The following is a 15047-nucleotide window of genomic DNA, read 5'->3' as shown; positions in this document are numbered from 1 at the left end:
AGATGTCAGGGTATGTCTACACTACCCCACTAGTTCAAACTAGCGGTGTAATGTAGGCATACCGCACTTGCAAATGAAGCCCGGGATTTGAATTTCCCGGGCTTCATTTGCATAAGCGGGGAGCCGCCATTTTTAAAACCCCGCTGGTTCGAACCCCGTGCAGCGCAGCTACACGGGGCACGAACTAGGTAGTTCGAACTAGGAGGGTAGTGTAGACATACCCTCATTGAGTCCAGTCTCCTGCCCTCACGGCAGGACCTAGCACTATCAGATCATCCCTGATAGATGTCTATCCAAGCTGCTCTTAAATATCTCCAGTGATGGAGATTCCACAACCTCCCAGATTCTTTATAAACTCAAAATGTGGTCTGATTTTCCAAATAACTAGTTCAGATCTCTCCAAAGGTACATTTTAAATGGCATTTTAATTTCATGTGGAATATCAGAAAATTGTAGCCAAAATGTACGTCTCATCATTAACACGGGTGTCACTGAATATGCCAAAGTATCCAATGCATCCACTGTTCCTTGCAGTGAGGTTAATTGTTCCTCTGTGATCCAATTACAACTCGTCCCTGGATTCTTGTAGCAGTTTATCTCAAACTCCATGACTTTGTGCCTACCAAAATAGTCCTACTTGCAGAGGAAACCCTCAGCTGAAGGCTGGCTGAGGAAAAGTCCTTCCTACCAAATGCACCAAAGGGCCTTGGCTCATTCTCCTTTGAAGCAGACTTGGAGTTTTGGTGTTTTGTATGTATCTGAGCTGAGCAAAAGAACCATGTGTAGGGTACATGAGGAATATGATATTTCCTGTTAATCTTTTTAGAGATAGGAGTTGTAGTGGTTGAAATTTACCACAGCAGTTGAGCTGGTTCAAGACTGGCCCTAGTGGCTAACGTGGGTTGTCTTTCCAGTAAAGAGGCATATAATATATCTAATAGTTCATGAAATGTTCACTCAATCTCCTTTATTAAATGCCATATATGTTCAATTTTCGCTTAATTCTTACTATTTGACTCTACTATCTCAACTAGAATCCCATTTCACCTATTTACCACACTCTGGAAAAGGTCCCCAATGCTTTTTTTTTTTTTTTTTTAAATACGATTCCTCCTGCACCTAGTTTTATGACCTTTGATTCTGGCTTGTTCATCAATCTCAAATAGGCTATGCAGTCTTGTCTAGTTTAAGCACTATGTTGCCTCTTAACCTTCTCTCAGTATTCTCAGGGCTAAATAATCCAGATGCTTCTCATACACCAGACCACTCATTTCATTCATCAATTCAGATGATCTTTAAAGTCCTTTGGGAAGAAAGGCATCATAAAAAGGTAATTTGAAGATAATGACGACAATAATAAAAGCAAGCAGAGCTGTGGATAAATGGTTGTGAAATCCAGACAGCAGTTTTAATTAAAATATAGCCAGGGCTTAAAGAAAGTGTGTAAACTAGATTCATTTGAGCATACAGTACCATTTATTTCATCTATTGTTTAAAAGAGAACAAGTAAGCATCAATGGAAAACAAGGCTGTTCTATCTGCCTCATACTTCTCCTCTCGTTTTACATCAACATGAAACTCTATAGACAAACAACCTCGTTATGCATCTAGTTATCTTTTAGTACTCAGAGCCACAGCAGACCATGACAATACATATTAGAGAGAACCCACTAGAGCAGTGTTTTCCAAACTTTTCAGCATCATGCCCCCTTTTTGATTCGAGAGACCCTCATGCCCCCCACACCTAAGAGCAGCAAAACTTATTGAGGGGGGAAAAAAAGAGAGAGAAGGAACTGACCAGGGCTGAAAAACAAAAATAGCAGCAAAACTTAGGGAGGGGGATTGACCGCGGGGGGGGGGGGGGGGAGAAACAGGAGTGGCCGGGTCACCTCGCTGCCGCCTACCCCCCCCCCAGAATTTCTTCACGCCCCCCAGTTTGGGAACCCATGCACTAGAGGGAGTTCTCCGCAAAGGTATTAACATTTCCAAATGAAATGCTACAATCACAGGTTGTAGTAACACCCACTATACCTTAGCACCTAGAGCAGGCATGTCAAACAGGTGTCTGGTGGGCCACATGCGGCCAAATCGAAGTTTTTTTTCTGCCCACCACTACATTTTTATAAAAGAATAAAGTGCAGCCCACTGGCCTCTCTGAGCACATGGCCGAGTGCAGATCATAGCCAGCCAGCCGCTATGCGCCCCAGCGACTGCTCATGGCCGGCCTGATGCTCAGTGCTCCAGGATGTGCTCACAGCCGGCCAGAGGCTCTAAGTATGGCATCAAGCGCCTGTTCACAGCCGGCCACTTTGCTCATGTGCTCCAGTACCTGAATGAAGAAATGTGGCGGCAGCAGTGGTGATGGCAGCTCCGGGACCCAGGCATTAAAATGGTTGGAGGGAGGACTGGGAGTGCCTGGCTCTGAGGGAGGGGTGAGGAATTAGGTTGGGGTGAGACTGGGGGGGCCTAACTCTGGGGGAGCAGAGAGGGATATTTTGCTAATATTTTGGTTTTCATTTATTTATTCCCAAATAAAGTCACAAAATGTATTGTATTAATTTTGTATTAGTAAGTATGTCCTTTTTTGGAATCGCACAAATAATTATATGTTTATGCAAAATCTCCAATTTACGAAGTATCTCAAATTTTCACTGAAGTCTGTTCTATTTGATTAGCTACTGTCTATACTTGTTTTTATTTCAACAAGTTATGTATCATATAAAAAATTAAAGTACCTTAAATTTATATATAAATTAAAATACATATGCGCAAATAATAATTTTACACATCAAATTACTGTATTATAGTTAAACAAGCCCTGAAAAAATATTTTAAAATATACCTAAAACATAATCTAGAATAATAAATAATTACAACTTTCCGATAGGAGTACATTTTCTTTGGTGGCCCTGAAAGCTATCAGTTTTCATTTGGCTCAGTAGGCTTCGAGTTTGACATGCCTGACCTAGAGAGTTCTTTTGAATCATCTTTGCCTAGGTAAAACTAAAAGTGATTATCCTGATAAGGATTTTTCAATAAGACATAGTCCAAGGTCAGGATAAATAAATGCCATACTTTAAGCACACTAATAAAATTACCATTGCTTCTTCCAAAGCTGGTACGCGTAATGCTGATAACAAAAGCAGTGAGCACAGCCATGTCAGGACTGCTGTCTGAAACTGAGCCACAGAAAACGAAATGGCTATATGTAGCAAAAGCACTGTCAACCCATTGATTCCCAACAGAAGCCAGCAGGCCACCATTCCGTATGCCATCAGACACCAGGGTTGGTACTGGAAGAAAAGAAGAGAGGGTCTTTTACTTTAAAGTAATAGGAATAAAAGTTACTAAATATCCCCAAAACATGACATTTACTTCAGCAAACCCATGTGTTTAATAAATAGCAAAAATAAATAGACATAAAATACTAACCTGAAAGTAGTATTAATATTACCAAAATAAATATAAATGTACTGTTAAAAATGCCTAATGATCTAAATATCAGGTATAAGTCACAAGGACTCCCTGGAACCAGAGGTTTAAATTCTTGTAGGATTGCTTAATCATTTCTTTCTTCAAGCTAGAGAATTTGAGCTCCATGCAGTTTTTTTCTGATGGGAATCCTCACAGAAGATGAGATGTTAACAGTGAAACATTTTCTGCTCTGCATAGACATTTAAGATCATTCGGCACTATTTATACGCTTAGAGGTCCTGCCCCAGTTTCTTTTCCCTCGTTTTCTGGTGCGCAATGTGCGGGGGAGCTGTACCGCAGGATTCGTGTTTGAAACTCCTTGCCTGCACCACTTCCTGCTATCAAAACAAAGAAGGGAGCTGGATGCAGTGACTTCAGGAGCCAATTAGTGTTGCTCTGTGTATCAGCCACGGGACAGCTAGGAAAAAGCAAGAGTTGCTTTCTCCTCAAACTAGGGAGGCTAAGAAGTGTGAAATTCATTGTGTAGTCAAGAAAAATTTGTATTCTTAGTGCTTATAGTGCACAGCCACAGCAGGGGCCCAGCACTAAGAGCTGGCACACAGGCAGGCTGTCTCAGTCCTGACTCATGCCAGTGTGATAGACCACTCCCTGCCCAACACTTTATGAAATGGACCTAGGGACAAATATCTATAACTCAAAGATGCTTGGGACAAATTGCTTCATGTAGCCCACTGTTTCTTATACTTTTTAAGACCAAGGAACACCCAACCATTTTTTTTTTATGGGGAACACAAAGGATTTTTTGTTGAGAATTTTTTTTTTTTTTAAAAAGGTTGCCTGCCCCTTTAAGGGCAGCCATTTTGAATTCTGATCTCCACAGCACACCTCCAACTGCCTCACAGCACACCGCTGTGCCACGGAAGACAGTATAAGAAACACTGGCGTAACCTATTAATCTTCATGTCATAATCCACTGGATCGGTTTATCTTACCTTGGTGTATGTATCATTCCTGTATGTAAAATTAGACATATGGAGTAAGGAATGCTTTATGGTTTTAAATGTGTAAATGGAAAGCCATCAAGCCATTCTACTGCTGGGAGGCCTCAGCGTCTGGGCAGTCATATGCAAAAGGTCTTTTGCTCTTAAGTCTTAACAGTGGTTGGCAGTGACTGACCAGCAGATTCCTCATGCAATAAGGGAATCTTTTAAAACTATAGGAAAATGGGAGTGTTTGGTCTTTGGCTGGCACACCCAGGAGAGTGCACCAGAGGCCCCAGGGAAGGGGAGATTTTCCCTGGTTTGAAGGTGCCGCTTGAACAGAAACAGTTTTAAGGTGAGCGTGTAATAAGTTCATACTGAGGATTTAGTGTTAGAATTAGCTAAGCCTTTTCTATTACTTTTGATCTGCCATCTACTTTGCTCTGCCTGTTCTCACTTATTACCACTTAAATCCTACTGCTTGTACTTAATAAAATCACTTTTGCTTGCTATCAAGCCCAGTGTAAATGATTGTTACCTGGGGAAGCAATCAGTGTGCACATCCCCCCCTTCCATTGTTAAAGGGGCCTTACCCAAATAATTCTTTTGGAATTCTCATCCCATCTGGGGAGTGGTATCCCAGGAAGCTGGGCCCTAAACTATACTCTCCTTAGACCTGAAGAGGTTCAGGGTCTGTACTGCTTCTGGGTGGGAGGGCAGTGATCTCAGCTCCCCCTCTCCCCGATGAGAAAGCAGTCCCAGCAGGACAGAGAGGTGAAAAGCACCAGAGAATGGGAAGGCGAGTGGCAGTGGCCATGTCAGCACTCCGGGAGGCACCCCCTAGGGATCTTCCATGATCTCACTGTCACAGACAGGACCCGGCTGCTATCCCCACTGTAGCTCTGCACTACAAGTACTAAGAGCTAGCATGGGGGTTGATGCCTGGTCCCGGCACGAGCCAGGAATGAGCCAGACTGCCTGAACACCGGCTCTTAGTGTCAGAAGCCAGCATCACCCCCCTCCCGCAGTAACTCTGCACTTTAAGCACTAAGAGCCAGTGTGAGGATTGAGCAGTGCTGAGCCAGCCTCTAAAAAAATGTACTTGCGGGGGGCGGGGGGCAGGTAGTCAATAACATACTCATAGACTTTAAGATCAGAAGGGACCATTACGATCATCTAGTCTGACCCCCTGCACAGTGCAGGCCACAGAATCTCACCCACCCACTCCTGAAATAATCCTCTCACCTAGATCTCAGATACTGAAGTCCTCAAATGATGGTTGAAGACCCCAAGATGCAGAGAATCCTCCAGCAAGTAATCTGTGCCCCATGCTACAGAGGAAGGCGAAAAACCTCCAGGCTGTGTCTACATTGGCATCCCTTTCCGGAAAAGGGATGCTAAATGAGACACTTCGGAATTGCAAATCCGCGGGGGATTTAAATACCCCCGCGGCATTTGCATTTACGTGGCTGCCGCTTTTTTCCGGCTCAGGGTTTTTGCCAGAGAAAAGCACCAGTGTAGACGCGATTCTCCGGAAAATAAGCCCTTTTCCGGAGGATCCCTTGAAAGTAGGAATAAGGGATCCTCCGGAAAAGGGCTTATTTTCTGGAGAATCGCGTATAGACTAGCGCTTTTCTCCGGCAAAAACCCCGAGCCGGAAAAAAGCGGCAGCCACGTAAATGCAAATGCCGTGGGGGATATTTAAATCCCCCGCGGATTTGCAATTCCAAAGTGTCTCATTAGCATCCCTTTTCCGGAAAGGGATGCCAATGTAGACACAGCCCCAGGGTCTTAGCCAATCTACCCTGGAGGAAAATTCCTACCTGACCCCAAATATGGCGATCAGCTGAACCCTGAGCATGTGGGCAAAACTCTCCAGCAAGACACCCAGGAAAAAATTCTCTATAGTAACTCCTATCATCCTACCATTGGCCTATTTACCACCGATAGTGAAAGGTCAGTTAGTTGCCAAGATCATGTTATCCATCAAACCATCCCTTTCATAAACCCATCCAGCTTAATCTTAAAGCCAGATAGGTCTTTTGCCCCCACTACTTCCCTTGGAAGGCTGTTCCAGAACTTCAGTCCTCTAATGGTTAGAAACCTTCATCTAATTTCGAGTCTAAAATTCCTGAGAGCCGGTTTATATCCATTTGTTCTTGCGTCCACATTGGTATTGAGCTTAAATAATTCCTCTCCCTCCCTGGTGTTTATCCCTCTAATATATTTAAAGAGAGCAATCATGTCCCCCCTCAGCCTTCTTTTGGTTAAGGTAAACAAGTCAAGCTCCTTGAGTCTCCTTTCATAAGACAGGTTTTCCATTCCTCCAATCATCCTAGTGGCCCTTCTTTGTACCTGTTCTAGTTTGAATTCATCCTTCTTAAACATGGGAGACCAGAATTGCACACAGTATTCCAAATGAGGTCTCACCAATGCCTTGTATAAAGGCACTAACACCACCTTATCTCTACTGGAAATACTTCGCCTAATGCATCCCAAGACCGTATTAGCCTTTTTCACGGCCATGTCACAATGGCGGCTCATGGCCATTCTGTGATCAACCAAGACTCCGAGGTCCTTCTCCTCTTCCATCACTTCCAACTGATGTGTCCCCAACATTTACCAATAAGCACCCATTTATCAGGTTAATCATTCAGTTGGCTGCACTATTATATCCCTATCTCCAATAAGGACGGAGGTAGGGATGCTGGTTTGAAATGGTTTTCATAACATGAAGAGTTTATGATTTTGTTCAATGGCTTTCACCATCCCCACTATAGAAATTATTCCAACACCACTGGACTGAAACCTGCTAACCTAGGTGTAAGCAAAGTCTGAACGACTGCTTGCAATGCAGCCAGCAGAAAGGGAGAGCAGCCCTGGGTGTGGTTATGCTCATTCAAATTGTTTAGCCCCCTCAAGATAATTAACTGTTGATATGTAAATACAGCTCATGCTGGGATGGGAAGGAATCCAGGATGTTGGTATGTAAATCCAATTCAGCCAGGCCTGCTGGATGGTGAATTGCTGGAATGGAATGTGGTGTATTGTAACTAATTTGGCTGTTGTGGGGTCACAAACCATGCTACCCCTAAATGTAGGAACTGTAAAATATGACGCCAGTGCTTGCAGGAGAGAAACTGTCATTGCAAAGGGTTTCAGATGAACAAGCCTCCACTTTCCAGATTTGAGTGGACTGAGTGTGTGTGGGGGGGGGGGAGAGAGAGACAAGGGGAAGGGCTTGAGCCAGTGTCACGTTGCTGAATTGGAGGGAAGCAGCCAGATCGCTGCTGCACCCCTAGGTGGGGGTGTTGGCCCCAGAAATTGGTGTGGGGGGAGCCATGTGGGGTATTGAATGGGAGATTATTGTTTGTTGATCTTATGTACGCTATTTATGTGAGTGTATAATGTCTATGTGTGTAGGTAGGAATCTGTAATCTGTGTGGAAGCTGAATATTTCTGTAAATGTGGTTGAGCATTGCTATGGACAGGCTGAGTAGTGAAGCCCTGTGGAACAATGGCCCTTGATGGCCCAAAGACACACCTAAAGCAGGAGGGCGGAGACCCAAGAGCTGCTAGCAGAGAGAGGCTGAGGACCAGGTGACTTGCTGCATAAAAGAAGAGGCCAGGAAGGGGATAAAAGAGGCCATGTGGTCGATGCCATTTGGTTCTCAGCTCAGCACTTCATCCCAGAGGCAGCACTGCAGGGATTGAAGAGCCCGGAAGACCTGTGAACCCATCCTGATCGTAGGATGTGCAATAAGAACTTTTAAACCAGCAGCTGCAACATCTCTGCTAGAGCCTGCATCGAGGACTGGGAGATTCGGTGCATGTAACGTACTGTACTTTAATAACCTTACTCTCGTGCTTTTCTTTCTTGTAATAATAAACCTTTAGATATAGATTCTAAAGGATTGGCCCAGCGTGATTTGTGGGTAAGGTCCAGAGGGTAAATTGACCAGGGATCTGTGGCTGGTTTCTTGGAACCGGACAGGACTTGTTCGGGGTAGGTGGGATTGGGTGCTAGGACCCCCCACCTGTGTATAGGCCCGGGGCCATCTGGGGCACGGATATTGCTGGGGTGTCGGAGGGGTTTTGCTCGGGAGGCTTCAGGCAGGCAGCTGAAGCGCTCTGTGGGACTGGTTTGTGGCCTGTGTGGAAAGGTCACCAGTTGGGGGCCGTAAGAAGCCCCGGATTCAAGCAATTCGCCCTGAGCGGATGCCCTCAGCTGTGCCCAGACACGGCCCGGTCCGTCACAGCCAGTCAACTACATGCCTACCAGGCATGAGCTATAAGACTGGTTCAACCTGTCTCCTTTCCCCCCTGTTCTAAGGATAGACCTAAAGCAGACTCCATAAGGACTCTCTCTGTTATTCCAGTAGAAGCTGGAATCTTTTGGCCAGCCTAGGTGGTGACTGAGAGCTGAAATCACTAATTGCTTAAGTCACTAGTTTGGCCTGGAGCCAGACCCAGTGGCCAGCAGGGCAGCTGGTGGGAGCGACCGGTGGCCAGCCAGCAGAGGAAGCGGCAGGCGGCCAGCGGGATGGCTGGCAGGAGTGACCGGCGGGCGGCTGTTAGGAGCAGCAGCAGGCAGCCAGCAGGGCATCTGGCAGGAGCAAGCAGACCACAGGAACAGCACAAAGGTGGCATTGCCTCAACCCCAATGAGAGGAGTCATTAGGGTGATGTGTCTAGGTCTGCACTGACTGGACAGAGCAGTAAGCAGGACATTTGAAGTGGGGTACAGAGAAAACTTGCGTATGTGAATGAGACCTTTACATTGTTGGACTAGTGAGCCTGAAAGGCAAAGAACATTGCTCAATCCATTTGAGCTAGGATGGTTACTCGTGGGGGGTATGAAGTCTGGTTGTGGTATTTTCCCAAGCTAATGCCATGTGACTTCTCTCCCTCTTTCATTAAAAGTTTATTTTCTACGCTCAGACTTCGTGCTTGCAAGTAGGGAAGCATTGCCTCTCAGAGGCACCCAGGGGTGAGTGAATTTCCCAGGCTACTGGGTGAGGGCTCGAGCCAGTTCTATATGGGATGGATGGAGAGGAGCCCCTATATACTGAACCCATCCCTGGCTGCTGCCAGCGCTACCTAGCAGAAGGGTTACATAAGAAACTAGGGAACCAAACTTGTATCTTTCCAAACACATGCCTTTAGGCACTGTTTTTCCTCTCAAAGAAAACTCAATGGAAAGAGAAAGTGTTTATTGAAGCGCTGCATATTCTTAGTTTTCCCCTTACTCTCCCCTTTAACAGGAGGGATGTGTGTACTTATGGAATAAAGAGGGAATTTGACTAGCAAGCTTTACCAATCCCTGTGGAGCCCCATGGCTAAATGAGGAGCAACCAACACAGGCACCTGACCATATTCCAGGCCTTCTTCATCAGTCTTACCCTGATGGGACTGGCACACTGACATCACTCACCTCGTAAGGTTCCCACATGGAACACAAAGTCAGCAGGTGATTAAACTTTTGAGACAGTGGCACCTAAACTGCAGAATTTGCTCCCCTTGGTTTTCCACTGAAGCCTTGTCCTCATTGCTATAAAACTGAAAATCTCTCTGAAAAGCAGTGATAAATGTTTAATTATATTCAAGCCACTGTCCCCTCCACACTCCCTTTTTTGCTGTTAATGACACCAAATATTGTTTGCATAATTATTTATAAAAAAAATTAACTTATGTATAATTAATTATGAGTACTTCAATGAGGGCACTTTCTAACTACAATCTTCATATACCATATTGTGCCTTATCTATACACTTTTCTGTATGCAGATGGCTAGGCAAATATACATACATCTGTATGCATTTAAATCTGTTCGGTGTGTTTATAATAATTGCAAAACACTGATTAGTATGTTATGATTATGAATTAAAATGCACAGAAAATGTCTAACTGGCAGACTAGGAAACCTACACTAAGAAACTTTTGTTTTTGTTAGCTAAAATGTAATCAGCTTCAGAGGTTCTAAGACAATATGCCCATGCACTCTCCCAGTGCACAACTGAATGGGGTTATATTAAAACATACTAGGATAGCACAAATACTTGAGTTCCTCAGGGCAAGATTTATGTCAGCCTATGATCATCCTGCCTGGGGTCTCTGCATTACCATGGCACAAATAATAATTATAATAGTTTTATTTTATTATATTATTTGCCTTAAAATCTTTAAAAAGTTAAGTTTTCATGTATCAATGGCAATACAAATACATTTTAGAAAACAAATGGCAACTTAAAATCCTGCAAGATAACATAGGAGTTGATTAATTTTTCTATGGTCTACAGGAAAGTATCCTGAAATAAGAACAGTCGTATGGGTAGTAAACATCCAGACAGAGAACGGTATCCTGGCATGTTCAATGTGCATCACCAGCTCTTTGAAGCTCTTGAAGTTGCTTGTCTGGATCTCGCTGTCTGTCTCTGCCTTTCTCTGAGCAATGTTTGAGGCTGAAAATAGCATCAACAAGATGCTAAGAAGAAACTACTGAAGTGATTCCAACTGTGAAAAGAATTCTCTGGCTGCTTTTTACGTAATTTCAGATTATTTGTAATCCAAACAATGCACATAATCTTACATCATTACTCATTATAAATCTGAACTCAAAAAATGGAGAGTTGCACTGAGAATTGGGGATGTAAGAAAGTAGTTGATTATTTGACTACCCGAAAGCTGAAGGAATGGTATCCCTAGCCTCTGTTTGTCTGGAGATGGGTGATCGGGGAGGTATCACGTGAGGATTACCTGCTATGTTCCTTCCCTCTGGGGCAGCTGGCATTGGCCACTGCTAGCAGACAGGATACTGGGCTGGTTAGACCTGGTCTGACCCAGTGTGGCCATTCTTACATACTCACATTCCCCACCCCCTCACCTTGCTGCCTCTATATCAGAGGCAGCAAGGGGAGTAGAGCAGGAGCCAGTGCTGGGGGAAGTGGGCTTAAAAGCCGGTTGCCCCCAGCACTGTCTCTGCTCCCCCTCCCCCCCGCCCCACTGCTGCCTCTACTAAAGGGAGCACTATCCAAGAAATTAAGAAATCACCTGATAAGTATTTTATACAAGAAACAGAAAACCATCAAGAATGACATTTCTAACTTAGATTGTTTCATCTCAAAACAAACATCCACACCAACTGACACCTTGCAAGACTTTTGTTCCACCAGACAAGAAATCTACTATACACACTTCTATTCCCTACAACAAAGAAAAGACAATAAATTTTCTAACCTGCTCCGTACCACTGGCTACAACAGCAACTGCCTCAACCCACCGGATAATATTGTTAACCTCTCCAGCTACAAACTCAATCCAGCAGAAGAGTCTGTCTTGTCCCGGGGTCTCTCTTTCTGCCCCACGTCCCCCACAAACTGGATACAATTTTGTGGTGACCTTGAGGCTTTTTTTCGCCGCCTCTGCCTCCGAGAATATTTCCAAACCACCAATGAACATCGATCTGACCTACCAGATCCCCCCTATCAACACCAAAGGAAAAATAATTCTATATGGACTCCCCCTGACGGTCAGAATTACAATCTGGATTTCTATATACAAAGCTTCCGCAACAACGCAGACTGACATTATTCGCAAATGACAACAAGCGACACACAATCTCAGCCACGCTGAACAACATGCCGTCCAGAGTCTCAAAAACAACCTGGATATTATAATCAAACCAGCTGACAAAGGTGGTGCTGTGGTCATTATGAATAAGGCCGACTATAACCAGGAGGCAACCAGACAACTCTCGAATACCACATTTTACAAACCTCTCCCCTCTGATCCTACCTTGGAATACCAAAAGAAACTACACTGTCTCCTTAAAAGCCTTCCCACAGCCACTTGGGAACAAATCCACACAGAAACACCTTCTGACCCCCGACTAGGATTGTTCTATCTGCTTCCCAAGATCCATAAACCTGGGCACCCCGGACGTCCCATCATCTCTGGTATTGGCACGCTCACTACTGGTCTATCCAGCTATGTAGACTCTCTTCTCAAACCCTTCGCAACTAACACCCCCAGCTATCTCCGAGACACTACTGACTTCCTAAGGAAACTACAAAACATCGATAACCTCCCCAACAACACCATCCTTGCCACCATGGATGTAGAAGCTCTATATACCAACATCCCACATGAAGACGGATTACAAGCAATTAGAAACACTATCCCAGAGGACACCACTACCAACCTGATAGCAGACCTATGTAACTTTGTTCTCACCCACAATTATTTCCAATTTGAGAACAACTTGTACCTCCAGATCAGCGGCACAGCCATGGGTACACGCATGGCCCCACAGTATGCTAACATCTTTATGGCTGACCTAGAACAACATTTCCTCAACTCCCATCCCCTTTCACCCCTTCTCTACCTACGGTACATCGATGACATCTTTATGATCTGGACGCATGGTCAAGAAACACTGGAGATATTCCACAGAGATTTCAACAACCTACACCCCACCATCAACCTCAGCCTGGACCATTCTACATGAGAGATCCACTTCCTGGACACCACAGTACAAATCAACAATGGAAAATTAGATACCACTCTCTACAGAAAACCCACCGACTCATACAGTTACCTACATGCTTCCAGCTCCCATCCAGAACACACCACACGATCCATCGTCTATAGCCAAGCCCTTCGATACAACCGCATCTGCTCTAATCCCACTGACAGAGACCAGAAGCTTCAGGATCTCTACCAAGCATTTATAAACCTCAACTACCCACCCGGAGAAATAAAAAAGCAAATTGAAAGAGCCAGACGAATACCTAGAAACCATCTACTTCAAGACAGACCCAAGAAAACCAACAATAGAACACCACTTGTCATCACCTACAACCCCCAACTTAAACCTGTCCAACACATTATCAATAAACTACAGCCTATACTGGAACAGAATACCATACTCCAAGAGGCTCTGGGAGACAGACCCATAGTCACCTATAGACAACCACCTAACCTCAAGATGATTCTTACCAACAACCACAGGACATACCACACTAATACCAACCCTGGTACCTTCCCTTGCAACAAACCCCGTTGCCAGCTTTGTCCACATATTCATTCTGCTGATACCATTATTGGACCTAACCAAGTGAGTTATAAGATCAAGAACACATATTCCTGAGCATCCAGAAATATAATTTATGCTATCATATGCCGAAAGTGTCTGTCTGCTATGTACATTGGACAAACATCTCAGATACTTTGCCAAAGGATTAATGCCCACAAAACAGATATCAGACAAGATCACAAAGAAAAAACAGTTTCTTGCCATTTTAACCAGAAAGGACACTCTCTCAATGACTTAGCCACCTGCATTCTGCTACAAAGACCTTTTACATCTGCACTTGAAAGGGAATCCTCTGAACTGTCATTCATGTTAAAATTCGACACTCTCCGGGAAGGAATGAACAAACACTCAAACTATCTTACCCATTACCAAGATAGCTTCCCCAATTATCACCTCTAATACCATTAGCTCACAGACATCCCACTCTCCCCACCTCTAATATCAATTCACAGACACTTACCTTCCTTCCTCCCCCCCGCCCCCGCATCCCGCTCCTGTTCTGAAATGTGATTTGTCCTTTTCATATGTGTTCACTTTTTTTTAATTGTATCCTTTGGTATATATGGTTGTGACTATTTTCTTCCACTATTTGATCTGAGGAAGTGGGTCTGGCCCACAAAAGCTCATCATCTAATAAACCATCTTGTTAGTCTTTAAAGTGCTACATTGTCCTGCATTTTGCTTCAGCTATCCCAGACTAACACGGCTACATTTCTCTCACTATTCTAAAGGGAGCAGTGGGAGGCAGAAGAGGCTACTCAAACAGCAGCCCTAGCCAGAAGGGGTCCCTCGGGAAATTGAGACCCCACCCACCCAAGGACAGGGACTGATGCCCATGAAGCAGCCCCTGTTGGTGGGGGGGGTCCCATCTTCCTGCTGGGACATTCTGTGGACAGAGGCTGCTGCCGTAAAGCAGCCGCTGTGACCCCCTGCGGCAGGGACTACTATTAGCTGAGCAGGCAGCCCCACTCAGTCCCAGCTTACACCAGGACCAAACCCTGCTGTGGCTCTGCAATTTAAAACATAGTAGAAGCTGGCAGCCTTCCCCTCCCGCCCACTCCCACCGCCAGCTCCTACTGAGATTTAAATTCCAAAGCTGAAGATTTAGTGCCCGACCCAGCGCAAGCAGGGACTGAGATGGACTGCCTGCCCACCTGGCTCCTACTAATTTTAGGAGCCAGCTGGGGAGGCAGCACAGTCAGCAGGCAGCTCAGTCCCTGCTCGTACTGGGTCAGGGACCAAACCCTGCTGCCGCTCTGCAATTTAAAATGCAGTAGGAGCCGGAGGGCCAGCTGCTTAACTCCTACTGCCTTTTAAATTGCAGAGCCGCAGTGGGGTTTGGTCCCAGCTCAAGCTGGGACTGAGCAGGGCTGCCTTCCCCTAGCAAGTAATCCAAAAAGTTCTATCAACTACTCAATTACTAAAATAACTTAAATTTAACACCCCTACTGAGGATCACTTTATCACAACAGTAGCAGACACCCCTTCACAAATCATAAAGGAAATGTTCTTCTAGTACATTTAAACTTTAGCTCCTG

The 15047-nt window shown here is 44.8% G+C and overlaps 1 protein-coding gene across 8 annotated transcripts in view; it reads right to left on the bottom strand.

The window, feature by feature from the left end:
• The window catches only part of HHAT (hedgehog acyltransferase), a 369064-nt gene that overhangs the window by 328351 nt on the left and 25666 nt on the right, over positions 1 to 15047 (bottom strand). For 7 of the 8 annotated variants that reach the window (XM_075925124.2, XM_075925129.2, XM_075925126.2 and 4 more), the window contains one exon: positions 3099 to 3293. The exons of the other annotated variant lie outside the window; for it this stretch is intronic. In XM_075925124.2, the coding sequence (XP_075781239.1) occupies positions 3099 to 3293 (195 nt within the window). The remainder of the gene's footprint in view (positions 1 to 3098; positions 3294 to 15047) is intronic. 8 annotated transcript variants of the gene reach the window in all.

Source organism: Pelodiscus sinensis, chromosome 3 (assembly GCF_052426305.1).
Source record: "Pelodiscus sinensis isolate ZL-2025 chromosome 3, ASM5242630v1, whole genome shotgun sequence".
Classification (NCBI taxonomy): Eukaryota; Metazoa; Chordata; order Testudines; family Trionychidae; genus Pelodiscus; species Pelodiscus sinensis.
Note: the sequence above shows the minus strand (reverse complement) of the source record. Positions and strands in the feature narration are given on the sequence as shown.